We start from the raw sequence: 14,547 nt of genomic DNA, 5'->3' as shown, positions 1-14,547 counted from the left end.
AATGGCAGTGAAGTTGTTCAAACCAAAAACTTGTCACTAAGAGCAATAAAAATGTTGAATTGCGCAATATTCCAAAGCCAGTGGGACCTACCAATAACGTTATAATTTAAAAAGAAAACAAGTCCTTCAAAATGTAAATATATAAAAATCCCACCATAAGAAATTTCGTAGTAACAGTAGTAACAGAGCCGAGAAACAAATGGTTGAAACTAAAACCGTTCTTAATTAAATTATAGCTCACTAGAAACGGATTGTGGCCTGTCTTTACAGAGACTAAGCTACAAATCGACCAAAGAACAATTTAAAATGGCGAAGCTCAAAAATCCAAATAAGTTTTTGAAAACCAAATTTTTTCAAAAGTCATAACAAACATAAAATTTCAACAAAAACACCAATTAATATATAACACCTCAAAAAACCAATTGGGCCTGTCATTGATGAGACTAAGTCATCAGACTACGAAATAACAAAAAGGCAGAAGCCGAAAATTCACAAACAATTTTACGACACCAGTGTTCAAGGCACTATATTTATAAGATGTTATCTGCAAGAGCTGTAAATCATCTTTTGGTTGTCATCAAAGGAGATTTTCCTTATGAAAGGAATTCACAGGAATGACAACAGAAAGAATCCCAAAATTTACACAGGATAGAAATCTCGAAAATTTTTTATGAAACTAAAAGGTCCAAGCAATCAGTCAAAACATAACCAACCGAGAAAATAATGTTCGAATCAGAAAAAATATCTGAGACTTCTTATCAGTAAAAGTGTGTTAAATGGAAACAAAAATCGAAGCAAGAAGGAAACAAATGAAAAAAAAAACATTTTTTAAAAAGTTAATTTGAAAGCCATTAAAAAGAATAGCCATATACTGAAACATTTAAATAGTTTGTTAAACGTCCTGGTGAAGCAATTGGTATCCATCATTATCAGGTATATGTAGAACAACAACCAAAATAAAGACAAACATACGCAAAAATCACCAAATCAAAAAATCACTAAATTTTGCGAGAGAACTGTCTCAGCCCAAAAGCGCAAGTTATTCAACAAACAAAAACAATTATTATATTCACATACGCCCTTTTCAACCCTGCTCAATTCCTTAACTAAGCTTTCTTTCAAGTGGACCTGTCAATAATGTAGTAATGCGACAGCGAAACAAAATGAACAGATGAAATCTGCAATTATGCTCAAAAATAAAAATCGAAAGCTCGTAGTGTCAAAACCAAAAAATTATCAGTTTAACATAAAACCGTTGCAGACATTATTTTACTAGCTAACAGGAAATGGCTTTTTGCTTGTTTTTACGGAGAATACGCCCGAAGCTGAGAAATAAGAGAAAATAGTGGCACGGGTCAAAAATTCGCCGGCATTTTCTTAAAACAAATGAATTCCAAGTCATAAGAGACATTTGATAACAACTGAAATCAGTGTCTGGTTCACCTATACCTCCTATGAAGCCAATAGGATTTTTGATTGGGGTGACTAAGACGTTGGACTACACAAAAATATAAAAAATGAATGCAAAACAATAAATCCACAAACAAAATTTTACGAAAGCAATTGGTCAGAGCCATAAAAAAAACACGAGCTTCACTCTGAGACCATAAAATATGGTCCTTGGGCCTCAATTTTTGTAAATAGTATCTGTCATAAAAAGAACCCTGATTTGAAATTCTTGTCAGAAATTTGCATACAAAACTGCGGAAATAATTTTTAAAAATACCGCGCCCCATTATTTTTTTTACCGTAAGGATCCATGGTGAGATCAATATCAGCCCTGATATTGCTGCGCTGCTACGAAAACATTTAATGGTTCAAATGGTCGCGAAATATGTCAATTTTAAAACAAAACTTTTCAATATATCAAAAATAAATAATTAAATAGTGCATTTCGTTTAATTATCGAGATTAAATTTGCAAAAATCTGTCAGAATTATAATTTCCGAAGACACCTAAAGCCAGCCGGAATGCAACTACCTCTCTTTCTATATATACTACAAATTTGGCTGCAGTTTTAAGTTGTCTACTTTGAGCGAATTCTGAGAAAATGGGCTAAAAATGCAAATTAGGTCCCATTTTAGACGAAAAAGTCTGAATGTTGAAAAATTCAGCACACAATTTAGCCAAATAGCTCTTATACAACAATTCAGCAAACCCCCTGTATCTTAACATAAAATCAATAACATTACCGTTAATAATTTCAACATATTTTAGCAAAAATTAACGAAAATTTGGTCAACAATAAGGAAAATGTGAAAGAAAACAACGGAATATCGTCTACTATTCACAAAACTTTAAACCTCGATAACTCCCTATAAAAACCGAAAATCAAAAAATCTTTTAATTCCATATTCTACGCTGGACGGGCTTTCTAATGATACCACTCACAACTCTCTACGATGATTATATCGATCGGCCAAAATTGTCTGAACAAAAAAAAAAACCAGTTGAGTATTTAGTTACCCCTCCCCCACTAAAAGTGGGGTAGGAAAAATTCATTTCTGCTGAGAAATTTCGATCAATTAATGGCTCGTTAGAAAGCGAACAGAATTTTAAAGAACGCCGAACCTTATGTTTTTCTAATTTAAGAGAATATCGATGTATATTATGTAACATTAGTATTTTCCAGCATGTTACAATAACCATGCGGTTATTATTTCTTACATATTTCATATTTAAAAATAAAAATGAATAACATCACCACCAAGGATAACCCATTTGCATTAATACGCAAACTATGGTCTATTTTCATCACAACTTTCCCCACCTCATAAATTCTGTATTGCAATCATTGTATTCAACAACCTGGCCACAACTAACAAACCATAACTCTAGAGAAAATCGGATACAAGTCTTACCAACATTCGATTTTTAAAAACAAAATTTCTAAGAGCTACCTTTACTAGCGTTGCAGCTTGAATTACGACCAGCTTATATTCTGATAAACTGTACGCATAAATTGTGAAGCACGGCAAAAATCAACGGTGGTATGTTTTAACCATTAATAACTTAAGCAAAATTTAGTTATAAAAAAAGAACTCCACGCAAATAAACTCGTTTTAAACCGTCTAACCAAAAATGAAACTAACAACATTTTTATTAAATGTATTACTCGTATGCGTAGTTCAATTTAAGTCGACAGAAACAACTTCAAATCCGGCAACAGTGAGTGGTATTGAGCTGAGTCTGGTAGGACCCTTCACTGATGACCATGGCTACCTGGCAGCCACTCAGACCGGATCAAGTGACCAGGAACCAGTCTGTGAAATCAACAGGTGAACTCTTCGGTTTTGAAAAAACCTACGGAACCCCCCCCCCCCCCCCCCCGGAAACAAACCCCAACTCGACTGCTAAGGAGCTGCACATTTTTTCATGCCATAGCAAGCCGTGGGACTTGACATGAAACTGTTATGAAACAACCAAACAAATTATTGCGACCGAAGTTCAATGATAACATTGGGTTTATTTCAGTGGGGATATATTTTTTATTATAATCAGACACGGTGAACTCACTTTTGATTCGATCAAACAAAAACATCTATGATTTTGAAAATTATGAATTCATTCTCAAATTCCTGTCGAGACTAAATTGGCAAAATTGGAACCTACAGAAAAAGAACTTCGCATCACGGTTACTTAGCTGAAATAAAATAACAATCAGGAACGGCAATACTATGAGAACAAAGTCAAACAAGGAGCCTCTTCCAACCCAAGAAGCTCAAGACAATTGTTGGCTTAATTGTCTACCAAATGTAGTAGAGATGGGAGAGGTTCAAAATAATACAGAGCTATTTATGCTTTAAAATCTTAACATAGATGGATTCTCAAATACAGACAGACGCGTACTCTAGTGAGATTGATAACTCAAGGGTTTTTTATTTCACGACAATGGACAAAAAAACAATGGGCACAGCATTTTGTTGAAAATTACAATTCAGCTAATACAATTTCTGAAGTAGAAAACAAACCTATTTATATCAAATAAACAATTTTGCGAAACAATAAAAACAAAAAGTTTTATTGCTTCGCTATTTTCAAATTAATTTCAAACAAAAACCGTTTTTGACCTGTCTGGGAATAGGAGACCAGACAGAAAGAAAAAAGTACAGAAAAAATTCAAAACTTCGCCAATAATTATATAAAGCCACAATTCCAAACCTCAAAAATTAAAAAACATTTTGTAAAAACACAAAGCTAAAGTCATTAAAATAGTAAGCCATTAATTAAAACATATTAGTTCTCATTACCACTTCAAAAAGACCTGCCAAAAAATTGAAGACAGAAAAATAAGGAGACACAAAAAAGGAGGAAAATATTTTACCATTTATTTCACCATTTTTTAATAAAAAAGATCATTGTCAAATTCATGAAATTCATGGTCTAAAAATCATGAAAATTTTATATTGAGCCCATTAAAACGTCAATGTGACCTGCCATTAAAGGCACTTCAGGCTAAGCGAACAAAAAGTGCACAACATACGAGCAAAAACCAAAAATTCGATAATTTTATGAAACCAGTGTCAAAGTCAGAAAAATCATTAGCTGCCCATGGACGTTTATAACCAACAGTAACATCCGTCAGGAGAATTATCCAGAGAACGGCAGAACGGTTTAAATTTCCGTGAAAAAATGTTTAACAAAAATTTCTTAACTTTTAACCCTGGAAAAAGTTTAAAATGTCACGGTTAAAAAACAAGTCAGTTTTTCGCTCTCTACTTTTTCGGCGTGAATAAAATTGCTGCTCCAATTTCACTTCTCATTCAAAACAAGAAATCGAAAAAGGAGAGATCTTGAAAACCTAATTTTATAACAAAAACTATTGATAAAATTAACATACTTTGCCAAAATATCAGAAGTGACGCCAAAAGGAACAAAAATTACCTTTAAATTACCAAAAACATGGCAGAAGGTCCCATCCATACCGCTTTGCTAGATAGTTGAAATTTGAACTAGCGGTAGCTGTACTTTATGAATATTATTTGACCGAGTTTTTAGGCGTTAGTCTAGAGCAGTATCAAGTTTTCGCTAAAAAAATAACGGATTTGAAGAAAAGTCTATGAAAAAAGCGTTATTTAAAACAAAATCACCCAAAATTTAGCAAAGTCAAATTAATAATGAATGATAGCATAATTTACAGCGTTAAATTGCTTCAGCATAATAAAACAATGAGAACAAAATGCTCAAAAATAACAAAAACAGAGAACATCATTCGATGGTCACAAAAACTTTAAAACTCGATAACTGTATTCTATAATGTTTAACATGAAAATGCGCAATTGTGGTAGTGAGGAAATGAATATTCTCAAAATATCTGTAAATACGACTTTCAGATAAGTTTGACAGATTTTACGTCTTCAGGTCTTGATAGTTTTGAAAGAGCTCATGGATTAAGCACGTGTTTATAAGTATCATAGGATATCTTTTCAAAAGTCAACAAAAATTCAGAGGGAACAATTTCGTACCAGAAATAGCAGTGATATTTCAGTCAAGCAAAACATTTGTCTGCATGGTATAAAAACTTAACATTTCAAACTTATGTTAAATTTTCAATATGATAACAAAAGCCCGTATTTTCTTTGCATTCAAGCTCAAAATCGAGAAACTCGAAAATAAGTTAGAATACAATTTCGCCGTAAAAAATTGTTTAAGGCTAGCTCAATTCGAATTTTTTAAATCAATTTCCATATATCTCAAACTAAAGCAGACAATCAGCTGCATGTGAGCATTTCCAGAAGCAAAATTTAATTGATTGCCACTAAACATATGCGAAAGAATATCACGTTTCAGAAAAGCACCTTGTCAAAAAATCAAAGAGAAATGAAAACATCATTCGAAATTAATTTCTAAAAACAATTAAAAGGCAAAACAATTAAAAGGCAAGCTGGGACTGCTACATGGTCTTTAGCAACTACCGAAGACCAGAAAATTGAATTAAACTTTTTTTATACGCGATCAGCTCTTAGCGTCTGTTCAAAACTCTCTTAGTACACAATTCCTTCGGTAGCGATTGGCAAGCTGATTTACGACTTTCCGGTTTTTGTATAATTTTAAACATTAAGTCATAATTTTTCAGTCCATAATGTCGAAATTCACATTCAAATGCAATGTACTTCATAAAATGCCATCAAGTTTTTTTTGCTTTTTAGATTTGCAGCAAATTTACTGTGCCCACAGCTTTACCCCAACGAAAACAGAACCCTAACATGGTTCGGGTACGCTCAAAACACTTCATACTTTGAACTGGAGACTGCGAACTGTTACGTCATCAACTGTGGTCAAGATGCAACTGATTTAAGTTCTTGCACTGCAACTGGTAAGAAATTCGAACCAATTCCCGAAACGCTGATTGAAATAGACCGCATTGGAAGTTGAACCTACAGATTGCATTTCATTTCTACCAAAGTTATTTCTATGGAACAACAAACTCGGCTAGAGTAAATCTAACTAATAACAACCATCACCGGTCGGCCATTGAGGTTAAGAATTGCCCGTGATCAATATGCAAACTATAATTGAAATAGACGATGTAGAAAAATTTCAATGTGAACTCGTCCCAAATTAGCAAGCAGAACTTCAAAAAAACAATCATTTAAAATTTTTCATACAGACGGAACTTACATTGAATCACGTATATAATCATATCGTAGTTTTTAAATGAACTTAAGAGGTATTGCTAATGGAAACCCAAACACCAACTCTTATTTGCGTGAATTTTGCATTTGCTCTTAATTTTGGATTTCAGGCTCCAACTGAGATTTTTGTTTGGCTATATGGTGACTATTTTCTTGCTTTTGGCTTCATAATATTAGTTTTGAAGAGATAAGTACACCGATAACGCGTAAAAGAGCCGATGTTAGAAAGCGCCGAAAACTGACTTGAAAATGAGCCGAACACAAAACAAATTCTGCAAGCATTTAATTGATAATTAATTAGTATTGGTAGTTTCGGCACTTATAAAATCAGTTCGCGTTTCGGCACTCTTAAACGTCGGCATAGTATTGCGTCGGCATAGTTGTACGTAACCCTGAGCGACTTATGGGACTTGATATGAAACTATAACAACCGAACATGAGGCCAATTAACCCAATTAAGTACTTTTCTTGGTAATCAACTAACAATTTAGGGTGATTAAAGACAAGAAAAGTACTTAATTGGGTTAATTGTCCTCATGTTCGGTTGTGATAGTTTCATATCAAGTCCCATAAGTTGCTCAGGGTTACGTACAACTATGCCGACGCAATACTATGCCGACGTTTAAGAGTGCCAAAACGCGAACTGATGTTATAAGTGCTGAAACCACCAATACTAATTAATTATCAATTAAATGCTTGCGGAATTTGTTTTCAAAGCAAACAGGGCACGCCGATCAGTAGTTCGGTTGCGATAGATTCATATCAAGTACCACTGGCCTCTGAGGCATGGCCATGGTCCTCAATTATTACTGTTTGCTCTAAATTTATCCCGCTCCAATTATCTTGTCCTACTAAATAAAAAATCTCACCATTTCATTGTAATTGGTTCAGCATTTTTGTGCTCATTACAGTTGAAGTGATCTGATTGGTTTAGAAACTTATCGATTGAAAAATTGAATAAATTTTCGACACTCTTATACGTCGGCATTGTTGTACGTCACCGCTGCTGAGGCCCACGATAAATTCGAGGCCGCTAGTGGAAATGGCCCACAATAAAATCGAGGCCGCTAGCGAAAATGGCAGACGTACCAAAATATAGAAATTTTATGGCTGGTCATTCACTATTGAAAAAATGGGAATATTGTTTTCTGATTGGCTGATTGCTCAACAAATTCTCCATTTTTAAAAATAGGATATGAATGTTAACGTAAATTTACTCAGAAAGGCGATAACCCGAAAGAGAAAAATAATACTTTTTGTAGGAAACTGGTCTCACGTTTGGTTGTGATAGATTCATATAAAGTTGCACGGGCCGCTGAGGTATGGGTAAAATAATCTAGAATTAGGCAATGGCCAACTTAGGCTAATTGAACGCATAAAGGTACAGTGTCTTAAATTTGTTCAACCAATTCGTTGAAAATTCTACATTGTGGTACGTCTATTTGTTAAGACGTCACCAAATTCAAGATAATTATAATTCACTTTCAGTTTATTTTACTAGAACATTTAAAATTTCATTTCCTAAATACTCGGTTATGATTGGTTGAGAATTTGGTGGTCTCATTTCAGAAGGCAATTTATCTTAATTCATCTGTAAAAATTCATCTTAATTTATCGAATCTTATAATTTTAATAAATTTTCGGCTCTTTCAATCGACTCTTTTTAACTTCGGCTCTCTTACAAGTCACAATAAAACCATAGTCTTAGAGAGCTATTAACTATATCAAAACGGCACTCAAGGGCTGGACTGCTCAGCTTGAAAATCGTTATTTTCAGCGATTGCTTTTCGGAGACAGAAAGCGTACATCAAGTGCATGACGGCCTATCAGAATTCCTACTGTCAACTTGACGACGTCTTAGTTGTGGATCCATGTGACTTTTTGGAAGTGGACGTCATCAATTACTGGAATGGATCTAGAATTCTTCTATATTTATTGGCTACAATTTTTGTCGTTGGGTTGCTAGTGGGTTTTATACTCTTTTCACCATACCAGAACCCAACTTTCCAAACGGAAGACGAATAGTCCACAATTGTCAATATTTGATAACCAAAGAAAAACACCTCTTATTGAACTCATGGCAGTGAAAACATCGTAACGCCGCATAGTTATCCCTAAATAATAGTCACGACCAATTTTGACTGGGACTTTAACTACTAAATTTAGAATCGGAAAATCTGCTAAATCCAGTATTCACTTTTTCAGAAATTAGCTTACATTCCAAAATTCGAAGCAACAAAAATAGAAAAAAAAATCGAGGGAAAAAGCCAATTTCAATTTAGAAATTCTTCTGCGGCGTCATAATTTTAATTTTGTTTGAACAAGTCTTATACATGGAACATAAATTACAAGCACGTAACGTATTTTGCACTTCTATTTCCATAATAGTTAAACTGATAAATATCAACAACAAACATAACATCCAAAACAATTTGTTTTCTTTATAAGGATAAGGAGGGTGCTCTATAATCATCGGTTTCCAAATCCGTCTCGAAACCCGTGTGCCATATTTCTATTCATTCCATGTATAGGCAGAAGCGCTTCATTTGACAATCTTTGTGGAGGTGGAGCTCTTTGTTGGAACTCAGGCGGAATTCTATGTGGAAACATTTGGTGCGGTGGAAGAGGCGGAACTGTTCGCTCTGGTTGAGTTAAATTCGGTCGTACCTGTCCGGGTAAAAGTTGGTCCACATTGCCTTGTGATTTAACAGGCAACGGTTGATCAGTTATCGGAGCTGCTGCATTTTTAAGCGTTTGAGAAATGTGTTGAGAGTCGATTTCAACATGTGCGCCCATTTCACTAGGACGAGTATTGCAAGATACAAAACAGGGTTTGATATCTGGAAACGCAATTCTATTCAGCTCTGACTTAAAAACAGGTTGCTCAAATTCCTCGCTTTTTAAAACCCTTCTAGACCCCTGATGGTTGCGTAACTTTTCGATTTCAGAAACTTCGGCAATTTTGTTGTCAAGCACATTTTTAACGATTTTGAAATCTCGATGCGGAATCAAAATTGTGAATTTTTTCTGGTCTTCAAAGTGGACGCAGTCAATTTCGACCTTTTCCTCTTTTGAAATTTCTGGTCGGAGAATTTCTGGAAGCAATTGCTGGCTTTCCGGGGGAAGTACGAACATTAAGTAAGCAAAATTTGGCATTGGAGCGTCCGGGGCGAACCGGAAGGAGCAACTGGCGACGCCAAGAATATCCGAAATTAAAGGGCTGTAGTCAAACGGGTATGCCCATTCCCACGACGGGACATTATTATTTAAGGTGGCATCCATAACCCAACAGAAGGTTTTTAACAAGCCCATGCATGATTTTCTAACATCATTATCTTCTTCAAACTTCAATTTATACTTGTAAAACCCCATTCTGTAACAACTAAACTCGGAAGCAACATCACTGTCTTCTGGAAAAGGCCTGGTGTCGAAAACAAATCCGTAAATATCCTTTCTAGCCCGTAATTGAGCGTCGTTAAAACCGTACCCTTTCTGGGAAATCAGCTCCGACCTGTATTTCAGCATTTTAGGAAAAATAGTTTTCTCGAAAACTTTCCCCTCAAGCAGGGAAAACTTATCGAAGAATTCAGATAGCTCGGTGAAGTTTACTTTCTTGTCAAATGTCATAATATAATCCTTCATATATTGCACAAAAGACTTGTAACAGTCTAAAACCGGGTCGAGACAATTTCGTGAAAACAGTAACGGAAGCTGAGGAAAATAATAACTTCCTGAAATGTGGCACAACAATGCGAAATCTGCGCATAACCTTCCAATATCTAGGGCAACATTACACTTTCCTGGCTCGAAATCCTTCTGAAAATAACCGGCTAAACATCCTTTGAACGAATCAATTGACAATGTTTGATAAGTTTTTCTCTCAGGGTGAATTTCGGAGTTATTGCGATCGGTGAAGAGAATATTAATATCGATCAGAGACAGACAGCTTGTTAAAAGAACCATTTCAGCGTCTTCTGAAAAAACGGCAAAAGTCGAACTATTATCGATAATTTTGACCTCCTGTCTAAGATACGAGGCAATTTTCTGTTTTGATTCGCCAGGCACGTCATGCGCTGATAAAATGACCTCTAAGTTTTGCCAATCAGCATCGCAGTTTAGCTTATCTGCAAGCCAATATTCGACATTTTTCTGCAATTCCAGCATAAATTGCGATCCAGGGAGCAAGCAGTTTGTGTCAAAAACTTCGTGCGGTAAATTAGTGTCTAATCTAGCTGAATAAAGTTTCTTTTTGAGCTGCTGCAACCTTTGAGCATTAACGTACGCATTTTTGCGAGTTCTGACAGCCGATGCTAAGGGTTCCACACCTGGAATTGCGATGTACAGACGCCTTTTGGGTCTGAAAAGAGTGAAAATAGTCTCGACATAATGAAGACAGTAATCTATGACGTCAGAGTTTGTTAAGAACAGATTTGTGAACTCGTTGTTGGCCGAGACTCGGGAGGAGTTTAGGATGACATTTTGCATATCTATCAGGACATAGTCGAATGAGTGGGCGGGTATTATGTCTAGAGAGACTTTTTGGATTATATTTGGGAAGTTTTCCTGAATCCATTCGTGCAAGCCACACAGTGACATAGTAGAAACTGAAAAAAACTCACATTAACATCATGATTATCCAGATTCTATCCCTGAACGAACTATCTTTCTTTGAACATGGATGGATACATACGCATTGCCTCATAGTGTTTCTATATGTGTAAATTTCTAATTCTAAACGATGAATTGATCGACGAAATAACCTATAACTGGAAGCCCGATGAATGCGAGCCCTTCTGAAATGACAGCTCGCATTTCTTTCAATTCAAAAAATTCGCCAATCAGCCATACAGGCAAAAAATCCGACAGAAAAGTTTAAATAAACACTAAAATATGTTGACAAAAGTTTTTCAATTAAGATAATGCAAGAATACGAAGAATATAAATACCATTCCTTAGCTTATACACTCAAAGTGATTTCAAGTCACCTGAAAGTAAACAAACATTTGAAAGTTTTTAAAAAAAACATTGCAAGACAAGTCCCGAAATATAGTTCAAAGAAATGACTGACAAACTATTGCTTTTTTACCAGCAGACCAATTGAACGTTACAAGCGAAAGGAGAAATTATTAGAAAACGAAAACTATTGGCATTTAAATTGTACATTTTTTGGCAACAGCGTGCTTAATACGAAGGTTTTCAAATGAAAAGCAAGATGACGAGAACAGAAAACTTGCCATTTAAGAGAAATCTTGATTGACATACAAGAGGCAGGCATATTCGGAGAAATATTCGAATCACGCAAAACGACAGAGGTCAAGGACAAAAAATCCTATCCAAAATCATTACAGTCAAACAAAACATCTGCATAGAAAAGCACACATGGCTACAACAGGAATTGCTTCAAACTTCGGTAGAGAATAGTTAAACAGCAACGGAACGTGGAATAAAAAAGAAGGGGTCGTCGTCTCAATTGGACTGGGGACAACTCAAATGGGCACAATTGCACTGGTATTGAATACTGCATCTTAAAGATATTTGTTGGCATTGAAAACCCCATTGGGTGGGCTGCACGTTCAAAATGCATCCGAGGTGGGTGATGAACTGATTTCGTCATGATTTGAAATGATTAGAATTTATTTTCTGATTAACCAAAATTATTTAAAGAGATGTCTAAGGAATGTTATAAGACACCGTCTCAGTCCAATAAAAAAAACTTTTAGAGCCGAAAACTAACCAAAACAAATATTCATGTTAGAGAAACGCTCGATATTTCAGGCGCTTAGAGGTAAAATATACAGAGAACGAATACACAACTCTTTCTAATGGTTTAAAAATCGGCAGCAAACAATTATTCTTGCATATTTCCATTTCAACGTGGTAAATTTTTGTTCATCAGAAGTTTAATCTAAGCATACACTAAGAAATTAGCATTATCAAGCTTAATATCACAACCATTCAAAAGTTTGTTTTGAAACACGGTCGCAACTGCATGTGCGAATTCCTCCGGCTCTGGCATCCTGAATTTCGGGTGTATTCTTCCTGTGATATAATTAACTTTCGTATTGGGCGACCAAATTTCTTTCAACTTCTCGGTGTTGAAAAATCCAGTTGATATCGAACAAACTCGGATGCCTAATGTTGACAGTTCTCTGGAAGCAGGCAAAGTCATACTTTTCACCGCTCCTTTAGACGACGCATAAGCTGCAACCAACTCAGTACCTTCTATTAAAAACGTTTTATTAATTATAACTGCGTCATTTTCATCGCCATTTTCTTCCGTAGCTTCACGATAACTTTGGACTTCGGACACAAAAAGGGTCATAACATTAAATGTTCCAATAGTATTAACTTGAAATGGCTTCCAAAAAACATCAAAACTGGTAGCTTTGCCGTGCTTCTTGTTGAAAATCTTGATAAAATCACTTTTCGCAGCACAATTTACACACAAATTATAATTCTGGCCAAATGATTGTGATCCAGATTGAAGTGCTCGTTTTATAACTGCACGATCCGTCACCGAACCTTCAGTGAATTTACAATTTTCACCCAATTCTGCGGACAGTTTCGAGCCAGCGCTGAAATCTGTATCTAGAATTGCAACTTTTCCTCCGTTCTGGACAATGGCTGAAGCTGTGGCACGTCCAAGTCCAGTGGCACCTCCAGATATGAATGCGACAGCTTTGCGAAAAGAAGATAATGCTGATGCCATCTTAACATTAGTTAAGAATTCACAAAAACATTCGGCACAAAAACAAAGATTAAATCACCATTTTATATCTGAAATCAAAATAATCCCAAATAAATACAAAGCGAGATCACTTCAACAAAGACGGTTCACTTTAAAACGGGGTTTTATTTTCAAACCTAACTTTCAAATTTAACTTCTTTTTGACGAAGTTAAAAAAAATAGCAGGACAAGTAGATTATTTTATTATCTACTTGTCCTGCTATGTTTTGCAGGACAAGAATTTTCATTGACTAAACAGAAAACTAGACCTAGAACGGGCTATGAATGGAATGCGAAAACCATTTAGAAAAAAAAATCCGATTTAAAAAATCGAAAAAAAACAGTAAAATCAAAGTGAAATTGCCGCATGTGAACAAAAAAACCACTAGCGAGAAAGCGAATTTTTGTTCAAACACCGTTTTCTCACTCTACTTTAAATTCAGAGCAAAAAAATTCACGCCGCAAAACCACTCGCTTTTTCGCTCCACTTCCTGTTTCGGCGTGACCAAAATCATTACTCCAAATTGACTTCAAAAATCATGAAAATGTGTGAACAGATCTTCAAAAAAAGACAGCGCCCCAATACAATTCAAATTCTTTGAATTGTAAAAATTCTTTGAATTGTAAAAATTAAACATCGGTTGTACGTGTCCGCCCGTAAAGGCAGATTTCAAGACAAAATGGCGAAAATGATAATAGAGCAATTCTTTTATGTAGATAGCAAAAGCAATTTTTAGAGATTTGGTATAATATTTGTAGCAGCTTAATCAAGAAATAATTTAATTACAAATTTTTCAATGTAAACCAATAGGTAAATCTTGAGTTTCATTTAAAATCAGTACAAGCAGCAAAATGGCCCAAGTGGTGACAGAACCACCTTATTCAAATATTCTGTAGTAAAAAATAGGCAAGCTGTTATCATGAGCCTGTTTCAACATTTTCCTTATAAAGCACTACCAATAACCCTGTTTGTCAAAATTTCTTTTGGGGGGAGACATCTTAATCAACTAAAATTTTGACCGCAAAATCATTTTTAACATTTGCTTTAAATTTTGCGTATCTTTTAGTTTCTTAACCTACAAAGTTAAATTAAATTTTTGGAGGAAACTGAAACGTTATTTGAGGCATATTTAAAACAATTCAAAAAATTTAAAACAATTCCACATTCAAAAAAATTAACTTAAT

General features: G+C 35.0%; 4 protein-coding genes across 4 annotated transcripts in view; 1 reads left to right on the top strand and 3 right to left on the bottom strand.

Moving 5' to 3' along the window:
• Positions 1 to 14,547, bottom strand: part of LOC142349475 (uncharacterized) — a 477,119-nt gene that overhangs the window by 416,003 nt on the left and 46,569 nt on the right. The window lies entirely within an intron of this gene.
• On the top strand, positions 2,981 to 8,998 carry LOC142349459 (uncharacterized). Its single transcript, XM_075401038.1, has 3 exons — positions 2,981 to 3,278; positions 6,150 to 6,316; positions 8,413 to 8,998. Exons 1-3 carry the CDS (start codon positions 3,082 to 3,084, stop codon positions 8,658 to 8,660), a joined length of 612 nt encoding a protein of 203 aa, XP_075257153.1. The 5' UTR covers positions 2,981 to 3,081; the 3' UTR covers positions 8,661 to 8,998.
• On the bottom strand, positions 9,105 to 11,231 carry LOC142349184 (5'-3' exoribonuclease 1-like). Its single transcript, XM_075400597.1, has one exon. The coding sequence runs from the start codon at positions 11,229 to 11,231 to the stop codon at positions 9,105 to 9,107; it is 2,127 nt and encodes a 708-aa protein (XP_075256712.1).
• LOC142349183 (3-hydroxyacyl-CoA dehydrogenase type-2-like) lies at positions 12,541 to 13,344 on the bottom strand. Its single transcript, XM_075400596.1, has one exon. The coding sequence runs from the start codon at positions 13,342 to 13,344 to the stop codon at positions 12,541 to 12,543; it is 804 nt and encodes a 267-aa protein (XP_075256711.1).

The sequence above is a fragment of the Convolutriloba macropyga genome, chromosome 11 (genome assembly GCF_964194025.1).
Source record: "Convolutriloba macropyga chromosome 11, txConMacr16.3, whole genome shotgun sequence".
In the NCBI taxonomy this organism is placed as follows: Eukaryota; Metazoa; Xenacoelomorpha; order Acoela; family Convolutidae; genus Convolutriloba; species Convolutriloba macropyga.
The sequence above is the reverse complement of the archived record's forward strand: the minus strand, read 5'-3'. Positions and strand labels throughout refer to the sequence as shown.